Genomic DNA, 17,718 nt, shown 5'->3' with positions numbered 1-17,718 from the left:
CATTACATGATATTGTAATGTAAATATATTCACTAGAGATGATACTTTTTTCAGAAAATAGTTTGACCTTGACTGTTCGTTTTATTAACATCAGGTGTTGATCAAAATCCTGACCTTGTTTCAAAATTTGTAGCAACCATGTAAACAAGTTCTATCTTTATTTTAAAATGATTGGTTGTTGTCGAAGCCATGATGGAGCTATGTGTTTAAGATGTAAACAATTTTCTTTTATTTCTTAGAATAAAATGATTGGTTTTCGTCAGGGTCACACTGGGTATACGTGACCTTTAACAATTACTTAATTTCTATGAGCTTCGAGAACATGATCACTTGACCCACTTGTTTACGTTTAGAAGACGATATAACCTATGTTTTGGAGAATTATTCTCAGTAGAAGCTGGGCTGTTACACTGGAAGTTGTATGTTGTACTGTTTGGAGTTATTTCAAATTACTTGGATTGAAGTTATTTCAAATTACACGGATTCAAAAGGATTAATTCTTTTTTCCTGGAAAATACGTGTGCTCATATGAGATTTTTAATCAAAGACAGTTCTTTTGTACAAATTTATTCAGCTTTCCAAGACTGGCGTGATAATTCTTGTTTCTACAAGGAACTGTAGACTTCAATACTACAGACTACAGCATACGTCATCGTCTTCCATCTTGGATTTTTCGTCGGGATTTGAACTTGATATCATTAGAACATTTTGTTATTAGGACTACTAAAATTTTATTCTTGGATTATTTTTTAATTTGATTATATAAAACCGTAAGTTCATATTTTGTTTCATTTTTACTGATTTTTTTTTCCAGGGAAATAAATTATTGTATTTTTTTCAAAGATTGTTGTTTTCACTCTTTCTTGTGTTACTGTTAATTCGAGCCTAAACACACAGCAGGTCGGATGTTAGAAAGTAAAGTTTGCTGTAAAATAATGCTAATGATATCTTCTTACACGTATCCAACTGGCAAACTCAAATTAGTCGTTTAATTTACAATTTAGGATATAGGTTGCCTAGTTCGGGAGGAAAACGCGGTCGAGTTTGAATAAAGATGCCAGCTTGCTGGATCTAATTTCCTCCTTTTCATTTATTAATTACTGCATTTTGAATTTCTTTTTTTTTTCTCAACATACTGCTTCAGATATAATCATCAATCATATGTTTATTAAACTAACATGAAACACCACTCCTTAGTCAATTCGCCTGTTTGCATAGCTGCATATAACTTGTTTCTTCAATATTTCATTGCTACACGACTATTCCTTGATTAACTTCCCGGTATGAAGGATTAAGCACGTCTAATTATTCCGGTTTCATGACAGTGACGGTATCTTAGATAATTGTCGTCTGCTCAAAACAGAACTTCATAGATATAAGAGAGCAGGATATTATATTAACGGGCTTCGCTGAGGCAAATAACAATAGTTTTGTATTCATTTCGTCAATTGATTTTTTTTCTTCTGGTGACAAAATTAATTTCTACACCAGCGTCACATACAATTGTCAGAAATTAAACTGTAACTGACAAATTTCCTGCACAAAGATGTCTGAATATCATCCAGACGGAAATATACTAGAAGGAAAAGTGTTCTCCAAGTTTGATGGTGACCGTAGATGTGTGGAGCTTGGTAAGTTATATTACTATCACATGGACTTGTTAATACTAAGCAATGTTTTATCTACCACATGGGTGGATAGATGTTATTTTGAGACGGGCTATTTCATTTTACTGTCAAAAACAAAATTGTAACATCAAATTGCATGGCACAAATGGACATACCGTTTAAAAGCAAGTGCCATAGTATTTCGGTTAGGATCCACATTCCCGAAGAAAATTGATTGGTTTTGATGTTTGCAGGGACACTTGACAAATGTTCTAAAACGGAGGAAAAGCTCGATCATTCGGAGTTGTTCTGATTGCTCCAGGAGTATCTTAACACAGCAAGTATGAAATGATCCGAATTCAGCTATTATTAACAACATGCCAATCATTTTTAAAGACTTAACACCCAATTGAAATACCTGATGTTGATAAAGGTGAGCTATAATATTTAAATAATTATGAGAATTTGTACCTGCAAATTATGAAGTGATAGCTGATGTATTGGTTGTTGTTGTTGTGGGGTTTAACGCCATTTTTCAGCACATGATAGGCTATTTGATGTATTGGTCTGTTTACAATGTGTTGCAGAGCAAATTCAACCTTGTCAAATTAGATCAAATTAGGAAATGTAACGCAAATACAACCATTGCTATGTTTGTCTTCACACAGGTAAAGCGATAAAAGCGGACTTAGAGGAGGGTCATATATACAGCATCATTGAAGAAAGTGACTCATTTAGAAAGAAACATTGTCTTCCGCCATTTACACCCCCACCTTCACCCCCACCAAGACCTGGTAAGACGCTCTCTAGAATCAAATCTCGTACTACTGATATTTAATTATGTTAGAGGGTAGAATGACAAGTACTAAATTTAATCACTACCTAATACTTATTGAACATACACTCTGAGGCTCTTATTTTGACGTAAATGAACTCCATAAACTCTCATTGCAAATTAATACATTTTACAGTCAATCTAAATACACCGTAGCTATAAGTTTCGTCATATATCCAACAGGTGCCCAAACATCATCTGGTTAACTGAAAGGTTGATACAAAGAACAAAACGTGGTTTCGGAATTTTCCGAATTATCAAGTAGTGACATGAAACCGGACTTAAGCAAGAAAGTATACACAGAAGACTGTATTAGCCATTTCCGCAGGTTGCATGCAATTAACAATTTTAAAATAAGGAAAATATATCAAATGTTCTGAAGAAAATGAAAATAAATGTCAACGGAAGAAAACGAAGAGTTTCTGTTATAACACGACATGTCATTGTTTAGCGTTATATGGCCCCTCATGACCTATTAATAAACTTGTGTCGAGGATGAGACAAGGTTGAACAGACTCACCCCTTACATCGCCACAGACTGAATAACGCCATGGATTCGAACTATTGACGCCAGGAAGGAAGCAATTTCTTTGATGAGTATGCAATCAAAGCTCGTATGCATACCACATCATTTAGAAATGACTTAAGGTGTTTTTTCGTGCTTATGTTTATCCGTTTATCGGTATGTCCGTTAGTCTGCACAGGGTTTCGCCTGCCCTTCACTGCATTTTATTATTATTTTACTTAGCGTCTTGCATACGTAACTGGAAGGTTTACTTTTGATTGAACATTTGTCATGAATTTTATTTAGTATGTACTGCAAGTTTCATAAAATATTACCTTAATAATTTTCAAGCAAAAATGAAAGATACTAAAAGTTTGTAATAAAACAATTAATGTCTTCTCATTCCCCTTTATTTGAAAATCTTTTCAAAAGTCAACGATCGTTTCATAAACAAATGTGCAAGACCTAACAACTGAGAAAAACTTTTGTTCAACGTTATCGGATTTATATCGAGTAGGCCTGATGATGATGATAAAATTATGAGTTAGCGTTTTCATTTTAAGACAGCCGAGAGTTACACTTCCAAAATTAAAAACATTGTCATTGGCTGACACAAGCCCCCTAGCTGAAACGCTCTATGAATTCCCGGTCAGTTCATGCCTCAAACAATTTCTATCAAAAGGGGCTTGTGCTATTGAGGTTATTATAAATAATACAAATAAATCATCAGCAACAAATCATAGATCAAATAACTCGTTGACATGACAAGCTTTAGACGACCGTTAACTTCTATTGTAAAGCCTTTAACAACATAAAGATAGAATATTTTTGATATTATTCGAGCGATTACTGTCACAGCAACTCTGATGTCATGAGTAATTAAGATAAACTTGTCAATTGCTTCAGCCAGCCTTTAGTTTGGAATTTCTGCACAAACTGGCAACTATTTTGGGTCAACACTGCGCTAGTTCTGAAAATTCCTTTAATTCAGGGGCCCCGGGCCTCCGAGTGATCTACAGTGCTAGTCTTTACCAATCTCTGCCATCTCATTTCTGTCCGCGTGGGTTCGAGTCTCAGGCTCAGCTAATGTGGGTATGTGAGAAAGTTTGCCAGTAGCTTCACGTGGGTCGTTGGTTCTTACCAGGGTTTTCCCGGTGCTTCCTCCACCAGTTATACTGGTCGTCGTGTAGAGCATATCGAGTGCTGAAATAGACGTTAAACCAACAACAACAATCTCTTTAATTCAAGCGTACAAAAATAAAAAAAAGACTTTTTAAAAAGCAAATAAAAAAACAGAGGTATGATATCACCAGACAACGTCAAGACTTGAAAACCACTGAAAACGTCTACAAATATCTCGAAAGTCAGCCGCCAAATCCGACCATGACCCGAAAGATGTCAAACAAAATGTGTTGCCTTGTCACTTTATACAAAAATCTGTATCAATCGATTCCGCATATAACACATAGGAAATACTTTAAAGTTAAATAGAGAAGGCATATTGAATACTTTTACAATGCATCGAAGCGTAGCATATATCGAAAATAGTCATAGGGGCTTCATTTATGATGACATGAAAGCTTACTGTATTGCCTATGCACTATAAATAGATAGTGTTGCCATTTCGCATGATGCATATGGTATAAATGGTATCTTAATAGGTCAAACTTATAGTGTAAAAATATATTGCTATGAGAATATCCGATATAGGAGAAAACACTTTAAATACGTTTTTAAAAAAAAAAACAGTGAATTTAAAACAATTCATTATATAATTTTTATTCTTCACAGGAAGCAAAAAATCATCTGACTGTGTTGATTTTGTACGAGAGCTCTTATTTGCACAGCTGAGAAAAGGAAACACGTTGTGACTGAATAAGTTAACACAGGAAGTTAATTTTGAGTAATTGAATCAATTTGTTTCATTCCAGCCAAAACACAGCAGAAAAAACCGAAAACTAAACAAAGCGAGGTAATTAAACTTAAATTTCAAGGATTATTATGTTATTAATGTAATCATCGTTTCCATCTTATCACCATCGTCATCTTCGTCTATATTTTATTAAATAGTATTATTGTTGTAAATGTGGTTAAGCTATTACGGTTGGTTAGGCTTATCCTAAATTTTTATCAATGTCTCTCTAATAACAAACACTGCTTAAAGTATTCATACGACATTATCTCCCTTTGTTTATGTGTTAATAGAGAGTCATTGGATACACACACATCTATATATTTCGTGCTCCTTTTATTCCTATGCACCATCCTCCTCCTCCTTCTCCTCCTCTTCTTTTTCTTCTTCTTCTAATTTGGTGCATAGTTGTTTGTATATAAACTCTACTAAATAAACGTGGCCCTGCGTTATAAATGACAAATATTTAGAAAGGTTGTAAAAATATTAACGTCAAAACTTACTTGGAGGTGGAGGGGAAATATGTATTTTGCTGTCGAAGAAAGACTTATATTCATAATTAAATCAAAATTTAATAGTCAAACCATGTCTTGGTTAACAAAGGATGAACATATTCTCTGAGAGTACCGCAATCCAAAGTATGATTTTTTGACTCTTAATTGAAATGTTGTTATACATTAGTTACTTTTGATAAAGAGAAACTATTGCCCATCCTCTACCGATATTATTGCAAGAAAACCCGCCTACATGAAAAGAAAGTCATCCTTGAAAAATGCTGAACAAAAACTGCTAATGAATGATGATTTAGGGTACCTTATTCAATCTATTGTTCAGGTATCCGAGCAATACAGTCCTGAAAAGTCGGGATCAAATGAAGGAAATGTTGACAAAACGAAGGTACATCTTACTCAGCAAAAACCGATCGTTCCTGAAGAAGGAAAGCATGTAGCAGTCGCCAAAGGCAAAAAAAAGGACACAACCACGTTTAAAAAGAACAAAAATTTAAAAAATATATTATCAAGCCCAAACATTAACGATAACTTTGAAAGAAAATGTCAAATACAAGATGCTGTTGAGGAAGAAGAGAAGACCGAAGCGTATACCAAGAATAAAGAGTTCGATTCTGTTGGTTCCATCAAGGACGACGCAGAGCTAAAGGGTACAATTTATTATTTACCAATGAGTCCTATCAACAAAGACACTGCTAACAACGCTGACACGTTTACACGCTCTGGCAGAAAAAAAGTTGACATTAAATGCAACGACAACTTAAAACTTGATTCTGGCAAAGCTGAACAAGAAATCGATGACAACGAATACGAAATTATGGGAAATGCTCGAACAGAGACAATGAATGTTATCAGTCCGACTTTAAAAAGAAAAGGAAAGACCATACCTTTTAGATCTCTCTCAAAGCGTGAACTCGTCAAATACCTGGAAAAATGTGGGCTACAGAACCTAGCAGCTGTGTGCGAGAAGGAGAAATTGGATGGTGGCTTCCTTGAGAAATATGTAAATGACGAGGACTTGATGCAGGAACCTTTCTTTTTGACTCATTTTCAAATTAAAAAACTAAGGGCAATTCTCAATGGATGGCGCCCGATCAGCGATTTCCCTACTGATATCGTCGGAGACAGTGATTGATTGATTTTACAGTTATAAAAGGTATAAAATACACATTTTCAGCTGTATATTAAATATGTTAAAACAAGACCGATATATGAACGTGTTGTTCGCATATTATGAAACGTATCCTGTTTGAAATTGTGTTTTTAGCAACTCGACTTGTGAAAGGTATGCTACTAACATTCCTGTCCTTACAGAGGTGCGCCATGTATTAGCAGTGCACCATAACAATCATTATTATATGCTCATTATTTTTCTCAGTTAACTTTACAGTGTCAGAATTGTGCAGTATTTTTCCATACTACACTGCCTCATATTTCACGACACGTGTATCCAAAAATAGTATCGTGTATTAGGAAATACCTTGATTGTAAACAAACAATGTTCGTTCAGACAATTTACCTTTTGGTTAATTAGATTTATTTGTGAATAAACTAAAAGAAAAAGTTGCTTTGTCCTTTTAAAGTAGTGATGATAAAGTTACCGATGTGGACGAGCTCATTAAATCACAAATGAAACTTCTAGCTGCTTTGCAAATTTCCCCGTTTAAGTTTTTTGATACAAAATTTTGGATGTAGTCTAGCGATAGAAGCCATACAGGTCATGTACTTAGCTCGGTCTTCAAACAAAAAGCATGCAAATGACAGGGCATAAACGTATGTCGTCTTCAGCTGAATGTCGATAAATATTATTATATTTTTTGCATCTTAAATTTCCTCAAAATGTACTTTCTTAGTTCTACAAATCCGAAACACATGGCCCATGTCATGGGTTCCAAAACTTGATACACGCCGCAAAATCGTACTATAATACTGTATTTTCGACTACATTTACAACACAAATCATATTCTTCTTACTGCACACAGAAATAAATGAATGTGACATTCTGTAGTGTATTTTGATATTTTCAATTAAAATAATTAATATGTTTCGCACATGATGATTCCAAACAATCAATGGAAGAACAGAAACATAGGTAACGTTGATTCAGTGCCTATCTACTGCTCAAATCACAAGTACATCGTCCGGAATTGATTCAGATATAAAAACAAATATCCAGTCCATCACAAGAAGAAAAGCAAAATTGAGTCTGGTTAAAAGAAAATCAAAATCCATCTATTCCAGGCCAACTGGAAAAGTTGTTTCAATTTGCATTCAGTCACAATATAACTCTACGTTTCAATTTTAAGTAGACGAAAACAAGATTAACAAAAAAAAAATAATGTCGAGCGAGCGACAAATTTCAAAGATAGCTGTGGGTTGCTATGTGCGCATTAATATTGTTACTGTGTATTCATGAATCTACGGTTGTATATTTATTTTGGAATACAGCATAAATTCAGTTACTTTGTTTCTTGTGGTGTATTCGTTTAATTATCAAGCCTTATGTAGAAGAAAAAAAAAAGAGTATATAATATGATGGTTACTGCATTTGTATGGGAAACTATGAACTCGTTTTTTTCGGACTGATATTTCACTCCCAAGGTCGTGCAGTATTACTCAGAAAAACTCATTCATATTTTCCTATATAAATGTAGTAACCTATAATTACGTAATAAGGTAAAAACTTTACTAGCCATGTAGTCTCTGTTGCGATTGAGTAATTAATTAAATCGTTTTTATGATGCGGACTTTGACGTTCACAACACAATTCTAAGTGTTCAGTCGGCATGGAAGTCAGGAGTGAACTTCAGATTGTTTGAAATCTGGGATGTCTAATGTTTCTACCATTTCCATCCTGTATCAGCGCTGAAACGTTTGTTGATGAATCTAAGAGTTTTTAGTGGAAGGGAAACTTGAAAATACATTTTTAAGAAAATACCCCTTGGTCATAATAAGATAATTATTCTTCAAGGGTTGACCATACTTATATCTTATGATCTGGTTCTGTATTTTGTAAATTTCATTTAAAAAAGCTACACAGTCATATTTCAGAACATTTAGTTAACGTCACGTTTGCTGAAAGCAAACTAAGTGCATCAATGAATAAAAGCCTCCGCTACACGTGGGTTGCATGATTTGGGCCATCATGTTTACTGCTTGGGGTGAGTCATGCATCTAAACACTGTAATCTCTGCATGCACGCAGACGTATCGGACTCAACTGTTATTGGGGTTCTTCCTCCACCATTAATACTGGCCGCCATGTATAGCCTATCGTGCTGAAAAATGGCGTTAAACCCCACAACAACAACAACTCAACTGTTATTGACTTCTTTTCCATAACTGCTTCTGACGTCTGTGTCAAGGCGGTTTCTTATTTCAACACCGTAAACATGCCAACTAAATGCTCCAGTTGAAATTTTGAAAATTGCTGCATTTGAAATTATCAAACTGTTCAACGAACTCTGATACTTTCCTGCGCATACTTATCGGCAAACAACACTCTTTAAGAAAAACAGTTATAATCTTTACGACTAGTATCTATATTTGCTTACTGAAGATACATGAACCTTGTGCTAAGCGATGGAATGCAGATTTTTGGTGCTTTGTCTAAATATCGGCCGTGAAGTTCGTTGATACATTGTTACAGAAGATTGTGGAGAAAAAAGATTGGGTTTATATTCACCGTCACCGACACTATTTGAAAAGTGTGCACTATTTACCTTTTGTGCACTACAGCAAAGAAATAATCAATCACTGCATCTTTCACTAGTAAATCGCAGTTTGTATTTACTAATAAAACTGTATTCGAAGTGTACTTTCCATCTTTGAAATTTATTCATAATCTTTGAAGTAACATTGTATCAAGCCGAATTTTTGTCGTCAACATTGTACATACTAATTAATAATTTTATAAAACAAAACCATTAACAAATTTGATCGTTCCTTTAAAATTGTGAAATTGTAAGTGTACTAAGTACACGTGAAATTTTAAGTGTGCTAAGTAGACATCGGTCCGTGTGAAGTCGCAACCATGTGGCAGAAGAAAAAAAAATTGATAGCCATTTATTTGATGATGATGTTGAATATGAAGTGAGAAGGTACAACATTAAGAGATGTAACTCAAAGACGGATTCTGTCTAATGCGTCAAAGAAAACTGTCAAATCCAAGAGAAAGCAACAGGGCCGCCTTTGAGCGCGACCCTTTTGCGTAACGATAGATAGAAAACTTACCTCTTGACTCTTGTAGGAAAACGACGATAATTACGGGTGTTTTCCAAATGAAACGAAGAGAGGCTCAACAGTTTTAAAATCAGTTGTATGCTATTATGAAATCTGCGTCAATAAAGATCCGATTTCACGACTTACCTGTACGTTTGCGCATCAAGAGGATAACTAAATAAATAAATGTACTTATATAATACAAGATGTACAGGCACTCCAAGCAGCAAGACGAAGATCGGTGTACTCATCAACCGCTGCAAACACATCCATATACAAAAACAAACAAAACCGAAACACCTGAAAGACGGGGCAATGGGAAGAATTGAAACACCGATGTTAAGAACACCGCCACTGAGCGGTATTTGGATTAATAGTATTCATATATCTATGGCCGACATGATCCATACAGTATAATATAGTAGGAATCATACCACGCCACACCTGATAATGATAATATCAAACAATAAAGGATATCATAATGATATTGGGAAGCATAAACTAAGTAAAATGAGGAACCCGCAAAAGGTAATTCAAACATTTTATTTTATTACACTTGCTCTAATTAATTATTATGATTTAATTAACGTTATTGCCGAATAGACAATTGTTTCTATCCTCCATTTCTATCTTTGCCCTTTCCATTATTTCGTATGACTATATTTTTTATGCCATCATTCATAGGTCCAGAGATATCTCGCCTTTTTCACGCTGGTATCTTTCTACGATGAGAGAGAGAGAGAGAGAGAGAGAGAGAGAGAGAGAGAGAGACTTTATACAAGAGTCAGATCACACGATTACCATATTTGTCAAGAAGCAAGAGATCGAATCAATGGCAGCAAACAAGAGTCAAAATATGAAGGATGTTAATGCTGTCGTTTTCTGGTCGATTTAAAAACGTTGTTGTACACGATTTATTACTTTTCGTTGTAACACTTGGTTTTGTTTCTGCAGTCTGTGGTCGACATGTACTTTCATGCTCATGTTGGTGTGCCCATTCTCACCGACAATCCTGACTCCACCCCGTCACAAGTGGTTGCATATGCAGTTTTAATTATCTCAGATATGTTTCTGTTGATGGAAGGTTCAGGTGACGGAATGGGAGCCACCTAAGTAGTATCCAATTCTCAAATCATTTACAATTTTTGCAGCATATACGTCAAAATCCTAACACTGTGACAAACATATGCCGTCGTAAAAACATTTTTTTCTCTCGGTATTACCGCGATATTAGCGTAACGCCACTTGCACAGTCTGGAAACTACATGGCGTCTGAATATCGACAGCTTAACTGGAAACTAAATGTATGTTAATATGAAGCAAATAACACAAGAATATACATTTTTAATAACTTGAAGGTCAGTGCCTTTATTTACTTATTCGCAGATCGTTAACTTTAAGACGAACGATAACATTGCACTCCAGTATATATTAAATCAGAGGTAACGGTAAAATATGTAAAATCAATAAAACACGGTAAAAATGTGCTGCATGAACCGCATTCCCTTCAAAAGTCTAAGAGTTTCTCAGGTAGTACATTTTGATATAGTTTTTTTTTTTAATGCGGTGCACATAAAAATACTTCTGTCTCACAGGATGGAAATCGACACACTCGACAGAAATGTATTCCACTCTTAGTGGACACTTTCAAAGTAGGTTTTCTAGATGTGGTGCACCCTTCAGGAGTCATGAACCAGTCAGCTCTATTTGTCCAATATGTTATCGGCACAGTTCTGCCTTATCTCTCCCATCTGTTCTATACAAGGGCAGCCACACTCCTTAGTGGATTCGATGATCCTAAGTTTATTTGTGGAGTTTTCATTCCACATATTACAAATATGATGAATGCATTATTTGCAGTCAATACAGAGAAACTGATGACCGAAGATCAGAACGTGGTTGCTTTACCCTCACCCCATCACATCTATCTACACACTACTTATCTGTCATTACCCTTTACACTACACATCATCTCATCTATCTACACACTACTTATTTGCCATTACTCTTTACACTACACCCCATCACAGCTATCTACACGCTACTTATCTGGCATTGCCCTTTACCCACACGCCATTACATCTATCTACACACTTATCTGTCATTACCCTTTACATTACACACCATCACATCTATCTACACACTACTTATCTGTCATTACCCTTTACCCACACCCCATCACATCTATCTACACAATACTTATCTGTTATTACCCTTTAACCACACACCATCACATCTATCCACACTACTTATCTGTTATTACCCTTTACACTACATCCCATCACATCTATCTACACACTACTTATCTGTCATTACCCTTTACGCTACACACAATCACATCTATATATACACTACTTATCTGCCATTACCCTTTACACTACACACCATCTCATCTATCTACACACTACTTATCTGTTATTACCCTTTACACTACACCCCATCACATCTATCTACACACTACTTATTTATCATTACCCTTTAAACTACACCCCATCACATCTATCTACACACTACTTAATTGTCATTACCCTTTAGACTACATCCCATGACATCTATCTACACACTACGTATCTGCCATGACCCTTTATCCACACCCCATCACATCTACCTACACACTACTTATCTGGCATTACCCTTTACACTATTAAGACTAAACAGCCAACATAACAGAATAATTTTCCCAGATTGTATGAGCACATCGTATTTCTCTGATATCTGGGATATCAACGAGTTGTAATATTTTAGTTTTTGCAAGGCTTGCATTGTCGAAATGAAGACCAAAAAGATGATGAAATATATTTTCTGAGACTGCATTGTGAGGAATTTAATCTTAACCGTGTTCATATCCGGGGAAATAATTTTGACGTCATTATAAGAGTTCTGTACGAAATAATAAATGTTTTCCAAACAAATTTAACTTATACACTGAGTCGGAGGGATATATATATATATATATATATATATATATATATATATATATATATATATATATATATATATATATATATATATATATATATATATATATATATATATATATATATATATTTAATTTTTAAAAGTGTACTTGGATATTTGTAGAGTTCTTGAGTCGGAGGTTTCACACTTGTAAATATATTTACATAGTTTTTGTTTACAAAATTGCATTGTCATTCTCTGTTTTTGAAAACTCACATTCTTGGAAGCCTTGTAAAACATGTTTTCTGATTAGCCCGTATTAACACTTACTTCAAGTAAATCTATTTTTAATGTTCGACACAGTCTTCACATTTGCAGAGTATGTAAATGATTGGTTATTTCACATCCAGTCTGTATCGTTTAGGAATGGTTTTATAAAAGTTTCTCCTTTTTAACCACATCGTTTCGTACTTTTCCACTTTTGCCATTTGTACCGAGTTCAAGAGCTGTCTATCTCTGTACTTGCTTTATAAAGAAATTTAAACATAAACCAGTATAAATAAATAAATAAACAAGCAAATGCATTAAAGATGTTTAAGTGAAGAAACTAAGTGAATTAGGTTGCCTTGAGTTCGGACCAAGGACAGCTTTAAAAATATCTGTATTTTATCCTCTATATTTCAGATTCAATATTTTTTGAAAACCCGTTTGTTTCCACACGCATCTGTTGGGATACAGTGATAAGTTGTGAAGACGTCTCTTTATCCGTACCTGCAAAGTGTCGCGAGTTTAAAATATGACGGTTACCTTTCGGGTCGGCCTTACTGGTACTTTGCAGGGAGAGATCAAGAGCTTGCTAAAAGAAAGCTACTGGATTCATAGGTTTGATACTTATTGTTATTTTTACCTGCAAAGTAATAAGATTTAGTAAAAAAGTTTATCGCTTTTACTACCGACTGACAGAAGCTTTAATAATGACATAATTATTTTTGGAACATATACTCATCTGACAAATAATGGTGTGGCAGATACAAATGAGGAATTTGTAAATAAGGACTGTTACACGATATTACATGATGCTCATTAGAGGAAGTACTCAAAGGTATGAAAAGTTGAAATCGCATACGTCATTTGTTTTCCTTAGTACGTGAACTTTTTAAACTTGATTTCAAATACAGACATTATTCCCCAAATCAGGACTACATTTTTTTCATCATTTTCCCCGTAACCAGACTAGTCGTAGAATCGCCACTGATATCTTGCAACATCTCTCTCTCCATTTTGCCCTGTTCTCCTGTTATCCACTGCTCTTTGGGACTTTGCGAAGTCCATGCCTGTCTACTCTTTGATGTTATCTTCTCAACTTTTCATCTGTCTGCTTCGTTTTCTCTTTCCTGTCATTGTGCCTTGTAGGATTGTCTTTGACAGGTCAGATGAGCGGGAGGAGTGACCGTACCATCTTAGTCTGAGTTTCTTTATAGTAGTGATTCTAATGCGCACCTCATCATTACAGACGTGTTATAAGTATGATATATTCAGGATCTTTCGATAACATCTCATCCCGAAGGTAGGACTCTTTTCTCTAGTTCTGCCGTCAGGGTCTATTTAGCCCATGAGTACAGGAATATGGACAGGACAAGGAAGGGTATAAGCTTGATCTTGAACCCAAACGTGATGTTGTTGTCCTTCCAAAATAGGCTTTTGCCTAGCCAGTGCAGCTGTTGTCTGCGCAATCCTGGAAAGAATATCAGGTTTGGAACCATCTTCAGAGGCGATAGCAGCTACATACTTCTAGCTTGTCACTATCCCAGCTTTTGTCCATGAACTCTAATTTTATTTTGGATGCCAGCCACTCTGGTTGTTTGTCATTAGCTTTGTATTTTCAGCGCTGATCTCCATCCCATACTTTAGTGATACTAGGTTCGCTAAGGTTTCCAGTTCCTGTTCATCTCCTTCTAAGCGATCGATATCATCAGCAAAGCGCAGGCTGGTGACTGGAGTCTTGATTAAACGGATATTTAAAAACAAGGAAAATAAAGCAGACCATACCAAACACAGAACTGCAACGACAAGGAACACTTCAATGGAATTCCCTAAGTCGCTGGTCCACAATGCAATAGTCCACACTATATCGTGCTCGTGATATCTGTCAATTCCTACTAGATGTGTTATTTACCGTGTATTTAACTTGTTACTTATTAAATATACAATAATTATCGAAGTAGATTGACCCAAAATATTTTGGAACTATTTTTGAGCACTTCTGTATGACGGAATGGTCAGTGATTTGGATGTCAGATAAGCGACTGGCTTCTTTTAATAAATATTATAGTGGACTCTAGGATGTAGATTATGTTGTTTTTAAAGATACATGATTAAAAATATAACCCGAACGACTTTGATGCCACTGTAGACTCTACACTATTCTAATACTTTACTTTACTAAAAGATATTGACTAATACGCTTGTCTGATGTAATGTCACGTGACGGTTTCCATACTAAAAGATTACTACTTAATCAAACGTGTTTAATTCTTGGCCAAATATATTTTTTTCAGCAAACAAATTGTATCGTTTATTTCTGCAGTATACTAGAATATATGATAGTCAGTCATCTTGAATGCGGGAGGACTTCTATGACATGAATTTCCTCTTATATAGACCGATCTCGCTTCTCTGGGTCATCATTTGAAATGCGTACACCACCTACCTTATTCTTGATAAATAACTGTTTAGGGATATGCTAACTATCCAGGGATATGCTAACTATTCAGGGATATGCTAACTATTCAGGGATATACTAGCTATTCAGGAATATACTAACTATTCAGAGATATGCTAACTATTCAAGGATATGCTAACTATTCAGGGATATGCTAAATATTCAGGGATAGGCTAACTATTCAGGGAAATGTTAACTATTCAGGGATATGCTAACTATTCTGGGATATTCTAACTATTCAGGGATATACTAACTATTCAGGGATATACTAACATATTAAAAAAAACCAGTCTAATATTAAATGACGAAGTTATATGTTCAAATAAAATAGGAATGATATGTATTTTTTAAACATCAGCAGTAATCAGATTAAAAATTCGTTTTCATGCAACAGATGATATAACACTATGAATGTATAAACGTCTACATTATATCAGAGGATACTATTATAGTGAGGTTCTATTACTTGGCATATATGCTAGATGGCCGTGAAACGTTTCAAAATTATATGTCTCTTTTTATGCTAGACTTTAAAAAGAGCTTAATTTTATGAGAGAGAGAGAGAGAGAGAGAGAGAGAGAGAGAGAGAATGTTACCTTGCTCTAAAGCCCAAGATCTCTTCACATCTACATACACAAAAACAAATCTGCTGACACTCGTGATATATACTTGCAAGTTTGCTGTAGACAGTAGGTAATTAGCGCCACTAAAACTGTTAAGTCATGCATCTAAACTTCCTGTATATATTTATGTTAATGCCTTTTCATCCGATGTTCATCGATTCGTCCATCCTGAGGGGCCTACTAACGGTCATCAAGACACTGATCAATAATATATCTCATAGTACACTTTTCTTTAAAAATTATATTGGCAGAATTATTTTTATTTAGCTGATTAATTTGTTTGTCTGCCTTTGTATTCAGTTCCTGATGTATCAAATCAAACTTATGTTCGTTTCACCTCTTCTATCTTTCGCCATTGATAGAGACAACGTATCTTTCCTTGGTAGAATTTCTTGTTACGGATAAGAATTCAACCTCGGCGGTAAATTTATTAATTTATTCCGAAGATTGTGTATATTCTATTAACAAAGTTTAGTAAGTGTAGATGGAGAGAAACTGTAGTTATTATACAGAAATTGTGTTTTCTTCTTTGTTTCACAGTTACATACGCAAGCTATTCACTAAAATTAGAAATTGCACATGATGGAAATCTCGAGTTATTGTGCGGCAACAAGTTATCTTCTTTCAATTACTGTTTACTTGATCTTTGGGCCTAAAATCAACAGGGGTCGTCTTTTCCTAGATTGCATGTCCCAGATTTTATTATAGATGTTGGAAAAATCGAATCATTGTGTGTCAGTGAAACAGAGGGGCGGACGGACAACAACACATCATGATACACTCCGCCTTATAGCGGGTGTATGAAAACTGAATGGGACCTAGATCTTCTTGATAAAATGCTTTATTTCAAAATGGTTTTCCAACAGATAGACATTGGCTGCACTATATAAAACCCACTAAATATGGCGGAAGCATGAAAAGGAACACGGGTAATGGTAAACGGTTGTTTAGGTGGACTCGTAATCAATGAAAGTATATATTTTTTTTTTCGGAGATTACTATTTCTAGAGATGTGCTCGTACCACGACCTCAGTATCACCAATTCATTCTTTCAGACAAAGCCACAGCATAAAGTGTCTTGGAGGCATCCCCGGTCTAAACACTGGCACCAGCTGGACTTGATCATTACCAATGTGCCAATGAATACTGGCTTCAGCTCTGTCAGAGCATCCAGTCACCAGCATATATCGGAAACATCAGAGGCATGTACGATGGCATAAAGAAAGCAATGGGTCCCACGAAGAAAGTGACAGCACCACTGAAGTCTGCCGCAGGCGATACCATCCACAACAAGGGCAAGCAGATGGAGCGTTGGGTGGAATACTACTCTGAACTGTACTCCAGAGAGAACCACGTGACCAATGATGCCCTCAACGCCATTGAAAACCCCCTCCCCCTCTCATGGCCGAACTGGACGAGAAACCTACTGTAGCTGAACTAAAGAAGGCATTAAAGAAACTGTCCTAGGTAAAGCCCCAGGGAAGGATGGCATCGCAGCAGAAGTCATCACGTGCGGCTGTAGCGTGCTGCTCACACACCTGCACGAACTTATCTGCCATTGCTGAGATGAGGGTGCGGTGCCTCAGGACATGAGAGACGCCAACATCTAACCTTGTACAAGAACAAGGGCGACAGAAGCGACTGCAACAACTACAGGGGCATATCCCTTCTCAGCATAGTTGGTAAAGTTTTCGCGCGCGTCATCCTGAACAGACTGCAGACGCTTGTTGACAGAGTTTATCCAGAGTCGCAGTGCGGGTTCCGCGCAGAGAGATCCGCAATCGACATGATCAGGCAACTGCAGGAGAAATGCAGAGAACAACACAGACCCCTCTTCCTGGCCTATATAGACCTCACCAAAGCGTTCGATCTGGTCAGCAGAGACG

At 35.8% G+C, this 17,718-nt stretch overlaps 1 protein-coding gene across 2 annotated transcripts; it reads left to right on the top strand.

Moving 5' to 3' along the window:
• The first annotated feature begins 1,106 nt into the window (after window positions 1–1,106).
• LOC149806391 (uncharacterized) lies at window positions 1,107–13,914 on the top strand. Of its 2 annotated transcripts, XM_089973472.1 has the most exons (5): window positions 1,107–1,631; window positions 2,276–2,401; window positions 4,879–4,919; window positions 5,694–6,524; window positions 13,172–13,914. In XM_089973472.1, the coding sequence occupies exons 1-4, from the start codon at window positions 1,547–1,549 to the stop codon at window positions 6,501–6,503; spliced, it is 1,062 nt and encodes a 353-aa protein (XP_089829598.1). In that variant the 5' UTR covers window positions 1,107–1,546; the 3' UTR covers window positions 6,504–6,524; window positions 13,172–13,914. The 2 variants fall into 2 exon arrangements, with proteins under 2 accessions (XP_089829598.1, XP_089829589.1); XM_089973463.1 differs by lacking the exon at window positions 13,172–13,914 and having other exon boundaries at window positions 1,109–1,631; window positions 5,694–7,372.
• Window positions 13,915–17,718: the final 3,804 nt, after the last annotated feature.

This window comes from Sinohyriopsis cumingii, chromosome 1 (genome assembly GCF_028554795.1).
Source record: "Sinohyriopsis cumingii isolate HCF-2022 chromosome 1, ASM2855479v2, whole genome shotgun sequence".
NCBI classification, from domain to species: domain Eukaryota; kingdom Metazoa; phylum Mollusca; class Bivalvia; order Unionida; family Unionidae; genus Sinohyriopsis; species Sinohyriopsis cumingii.
This window is presented reverse-complemented; position numbering and strand designations above follow the sequence as displayed.